Source organism: Rhincodon typus, unplaced genomic scaffold (genome assembly GCF_021869965.1).
Source record: "Rhincodon typus isolate 14 unplaced genomic scaffold, sRhiTyp1.1 hic_rhity00015400, whole genome shotgun sequence".
NCBI lineage: Eukaryota > Metazoa > Chordata > Chondrichthyes > Orectolobiformes > Rhincodontidae > Rhincodon > Rhincodon typus.
Window position 1 is genome coordinate 1 of NW_025981038.1, and position 5471 is coordinate 5471.

General features: G+C 46.4%; 1 protein-coding gene across 1 annotated transcript; it reads right to left on the reverse strand.

Annotated features, from left to right (window-relative positions):
* Nucleotides 1-4: 4 nt before the first annotated feature.
* Nucleotides 5-5465, reverse strand: LOC109919794 (zinc finger protein 721-like; the record flags this gene model as incomplete). Its single annotated transcript, XM_048594833.1, has 2 exons — nt 4491-5465; nt 5-1181 (listed from the first exon to the last, which is right to left on the reverse strand). Coding segments are annotated over exons 1-2 (2124 nt in total), but the record flags the coding sequence as incomplete, so codon positions are not given.
* Nucleotides 5466-5471: the final 6 nt, after the last annotated feature.

The following is a 5471-nucleotide window of genomic DNA, read 5'->3' on the forward strand; positions in this document are numbered from 1 at the left end:
GTTGATGGGACATTAGTTCCCAAGAGCTTTTATAGCACTTCCCACAGTCTGGGCACTGAAAAGGTCTCTCTCCATTGTGAACTCGCTGGTGTGTCAGCAGGTGGGCTAGCTGAGTGAATTTCTTCCCACACTCGGAGCAGGTGAACGGCCGCTCCCCGGTGTGAACCCGCTGGTGTGTCACCAGGTGTGAGGAGCGAGTGAATCCTTTCCCACATTCAGAGCAGGTGAAAGGCCTCTCCCCAGTGTGAACCCGCTGGTGAGTCAGCAGATCAGCTGATTGAGCAAATCCCTTCCCACACTCAGAGCAGGTGAAAGGCCTCTCTCCCGTGTGAATTCGCTGGTGTGCAGTGAGTTGAGATGAGTGCTTGAAGCCAGTCCCACAATGCAAGCATCTGAACGGTCTCTCGTCAGTGTGAACCCGTTGATGGGACATCAGTTCCCCAGAACTTTTGTAGCACTTCCCGCAGTCTGTGCATTTAAAAGGTCTCTCCCCAGTGTGAAGTCGCTCATGTACGATGAGTTGAGATGAGTGCTTGAACCCAGTCCCGCAGTAAGAGCATCTGAATGGTCTTTTATCAGTGTGAACGCGCTGATGGGTCATCAGTTCCACAGAACTTTGACAGCACGTCCCACAGTCTAGACATTTGAAAGGTCTCTCAAAAGTGTGAACAGGTTGGTTTTGCAGGGTAGCTGAATCAATGAATGGCTGCCCATCCACAGAGCAGGTGAAAGGTATTCGTCCGCTATGAATTTGGCAGTGAATCATGAAGTTGGAATGCAGAGTGAATTTCTCTCCGCACTCAGAGCAGATGAATGGCCTCTCCCCAGTGTGAGTGCGCTGGTGTCTCATCAAGTGGGAGGACCGAATGAATCCTTTCCCGCATTCAGAGCAGGTGAATGGCCTCTCCCCAATGTGACTGCGCTGGTGAGTTTCCAGCTCAGAAGGGTAACTGAATCCCTTCCCACAGTGCCCACATTTCCATGGTTTCTCCCCAGTATGACTGTGCTTGTGTTTTGACAGGCCAGATGATCGGCTGAAACCCTGTCCACATCGAGAACACGTGTGTGGTTTCTCTGCACTGTGGATGGTGTCATTTCTTTCCATGTTCATAACCTGATGATTTTCAAGTGCAGCAAATTGGATAAGTCCATCAAATGCTGATGTGGTGTTTGGTTTCAGTCACCTTCTAATAACCTGTGAAATTGATTTTGAACAGGAAAAGGAAGTGAGAGAAAACCCCAAAAAAAACACAAAATGTAGGTTGTGAAATTGAGCTGTATGAATCTGGAAATTTGTGCAGCTAATGCAAGTTAAAAGTGACCATGGATTGTCACAAAAACCCAATTGGCTCATGCAACCTGGGCTGGCCTCTGTGAAAGGGGAAAGAGATAGTAGAGGTAGATGTGAGTAAAGGGCTACAACTGACTTGTCTGATATTCAGTACAGGGTGAGAAGAAACCTCCCCGATTTATATATTAGGGAGTCTGAAGACATTATCTTCAGTGCCTGCTATAAAATTCATTCCTTTACCACTAACTCCAATCCACTCCCTGCCAACTGTCTTATACCGAACCAAACAGCCTACAGCAATGGTATCATATTTCGCTCACGCAGTTCCTTGGTTAAATATCTTTGCCACCTCCAAGGCCTCAAGTTTTCATCTTAGTAACACTGCTCAACTTGCCCACTGATCCTCGAAGCTGATCTTCTGAAACTCTTGTCCATTCATTTGTTACTTCTTTATTGCACTACTCAAATAAAGTCCTGGTCAGTCTCCTACATTCAAGCCCTCAGAAGTCAATGATTACCTAAAATCTCTGGAATCTATGCGCTCCGCTCCAAGTCCCATCGGCATACCCATCACCACTTTCCTCAATGACCTGCATCTGTCTGTTGAGAATTTAAATTCTCAAATTCTGTTTTAAAATCCCTTCATGACCTGCCCCTCTTTCCATGTCCAGTGAACCTTTCACCACAAAATAAAATGACAAACATACGCGTCCTGATGTCTCCAGTGAATGTCAGATCTTGATGCGATGCTTGGTTTGAGTCTCATGTCTTCAAATCCTGTTAAATAAAATGCACTGTAATCAGACCAAGATTCAAAATTGAGAAGAGATAAATATTTCTCTTGGTTTCTCCGGTGTAAACCTTCCACAGCTGACGGCGTGTCACGAAGTCTGCGCATGCGCCCGAATGCAAAGCTGCCCCCTACTAACATGGCGTCCGTGCATACATCCCGAGGAAAATTGCCCCCAATAAAGATGGCGGTGCTAACCCGGGTGTGTCTCAGAATGAGACCCGCGACCATTCCCCGTTTTGTTGCAAATGAACGGCAGAACGGTTTTAATTCGGATCTAGCGGCCTACACCGGGTGTATGTGAAACTTTCCAGACCACACTGATTACATTTCTCTCTCGCTCTCCGCTGTCTTCCCTCTTTTACTTTCTCCCTCTCCCGCTCAGACTCCTCGTAAAATGACATCGCGCCTGCGCATGAGTACACACCATATTGGTCACAAGAGACGTCCCGTATCCAATACCCCTCATTCACACTGATTGGTTGGAGGACCACCTGTTCACATTCGGTCCTCCAGACCTGCTCCAATCTCCCTATTGGTCCGGATCCGTCGTCAATCAGCCAAACATCATTGTCCGCTAAAGATGCATGATATTGGTTTGGAATATTGTCTCAACTGGACCAAGTTGTTGAATTATCCAGGACTTAATTGGGATCTCAGGCCAGGGAGGAGAGTGCGTGCGTGGGATGGCGATTTCCAGATTTGAGGAGAAGTTCTCTGCTTTACTGACTATGGAGAGTTTTATCAACTCCAGCTACAACTCAAACCAAACTTCAGGTCAAGATCTGACACAGTCTCTCCATTCATCAGGACCCAAAGTAACATCAGCTTCCAAATGTGGAAGAAGATAGACAGTGACATGAAGAATTTGGTCAGTTGGTTGTGTCGTGAGAATTGCATCAAGTGAGCAGTAGGTGGGTTTCATGGATAAGATGAACTTTGAAGTGACACAAGGCATAAAAGGAGAGAAAACGAAAGAAAATATACATTCAGCATTTGGGAATGGAAGCAGATTTGAGGTGAGGATGAATTGGTAAGGGGAGCCCTTCAGAAGTGTGTTAGAGACATTAAAAAGAGACAAGATATTGTGTCTTACACAAAGCTGATTTATTTGATTTCTATCCAGAATATTAGGCTATTTAACTTAGCTAGATTTCATTAAAATCAGTAGAAACAGATCCCATTGAACATTGTTCACTCCTGGGTGTGATTAACAGAAGAATCCTATCAATTATCGCTGGACTGTTAATCCAGAGATCTAGATAACATTCTGGGGACTCAGGTTCAAATCCCGCCATGGCAGATGGTGGAATTTGAATTCAATCAAATATCTGGAATAAAGAATCTAATGATGACCACGAACCCATTGTCGATGGTCAGAAAAACCCATCTGGTTCACTAACGTCCTTTAGGGAAGGAAACTGCCATCCTTACCTGTCTGGCCTACATGTGATTCTGGACCCACAGCAATGTGGTTGACTCTAAACTGCCCTCTGGACAATTAGGGATGGGCAACAAATGCTGCCTGGCCAGCGATGCCCTCATCCCGTGAATGAATAAAGAAAAAAAATAGAAGTATTTGCGATCTCCCTGGTGCCTCAGCAGATGTGATGATCAATTGAAACCCTTCCCACACTCAGAGCATGTCTACAGTCTCTCTCCACTGTGAACCACTTATGTGTCAGCAACTGGGACGACTGAGTGAATCCTTTCCCACACTCAAAAGCATACGACTGGTCTCTCCTCCTTGTACTCGCTGGTGTACAGTGAGTTTGGATGACCGCCTAAACCCAGTCCCGAAATCAGAGCATCTAAAATGGTCTCTCATCGGTGTGAATACATTGATGGGTCATTAGTTCCCCAGTACTTGTAAAGCACATTCTTCAGTTAGGACATTTAAAAGGTCACTCTTCAGTGACAGACTAAGTAGATTGCACTTGTCTCCATTCCTGAACTGACTGGACATCTGTACCAGGCTGAAAGGTAATATTTGGAGACTCTTGATTCTCACCCAATTCCTACGTCCCTTTTTTCTGGTGGATGATGGAGGGGCCAGTGTGTGAAACACTAAGAATTGTCAACAAATATTCATCTGCACTTTCTCACTGAAGGTTTTAATCAACGGCACCTTGCAGACATTAAATTGTCGAGATTTGGAATGGAATATTATTCTAATCTATATGTTGACGAGATTTCTTGAACTAAGGGGATAGAAGACAGACAGCAGTTCTCAAAAAGGAAACTGCAGCCCGAGGAAAACAGCTATAGATCCAGAATATTAAACACCAGCCTGTGATAGGGACCATTAACATCATCAGCAGACACAAACTGCAAATATCAGAAATAATATGGGTCAGTCCGGGATGCGACTAACAGCTGTAGTGACAGGAGAATCCAACCCGTGGTCACTTGTGAACTTGCTGGTGGATCGCCAGGTTTGCTGACTGTGTGAATCCTTTTCCACACATAGAGCAGGTGAATGGCTGCTCCCCGGTGTGAACTCGCTGGTGTGAAATGAGGCTACCGGAATGCCTGAAACTCCTTCCACAGCGAGGGCAGACGAAGGGTCTGTCATCAGTGTGAACCCGCTGGTGTGTCAGCAAGTGAGATAACTGAGTGAATCCCTTCCCACATTTGGAGCAGAGAAATGGCCTCTCCCCAGTATGGATTCGCTGGTGTTCATTGACACTGCCTGAATGCCTGAAACTCTTTCCACAATAGGTACAGATGAATGGTCTCTCATCAGTGTGAACCCGCTGGTGTGTCAGCAGGTGGCACGACTGAGTGAATGTCTTCCCACACACTGAGCAGGAGAAAGGCCTCTCCCCAGTGTGAACTCGCTGGTGAGTTAGCAGGTGCGATGACCGGGTGAATCCTTTCCCACACTCGGAACAGGTGAATGGTTTCTCCCCAGTGTGAATTCGCTGGTGGATAATGAGTTGAGATGAACGCTTGAACCCAGTCCCACAGTCAGAGCATCTGAATGGCCTCTCGTCAGTGTGAACACGTCGATGGGATGTCAGTCCATCAGCCCTGTTGAAACACTTCCCACAGTCGGGACACTTAAAAGGTCTCTCCCCAGTGTGAATTCGTTGGTGGACAGTGAGTTGAGACGAGTGCTTGAAGCCAGTTCTACAGTGAGAGCATCTGAAGGGTCTCTCGTCAGTGTGAACGCGTTGATGGGACATCAGTTCTGCAGAACTTTTGTAGCACTTCCCACAGTCTGGACATTTAAACGGTCTCTTGTCGGTGTGAACTCGCTGGTGTACAGTGAGTTGAGATGATCGCTTGAACCCTATTCCACACTGAGAGCACCTGAACGGTTTCTCATCAGAGTGAATACGTTGATGGGACATTAGTTCCCAAGAGCTTTTATAGCACTTCCCACAG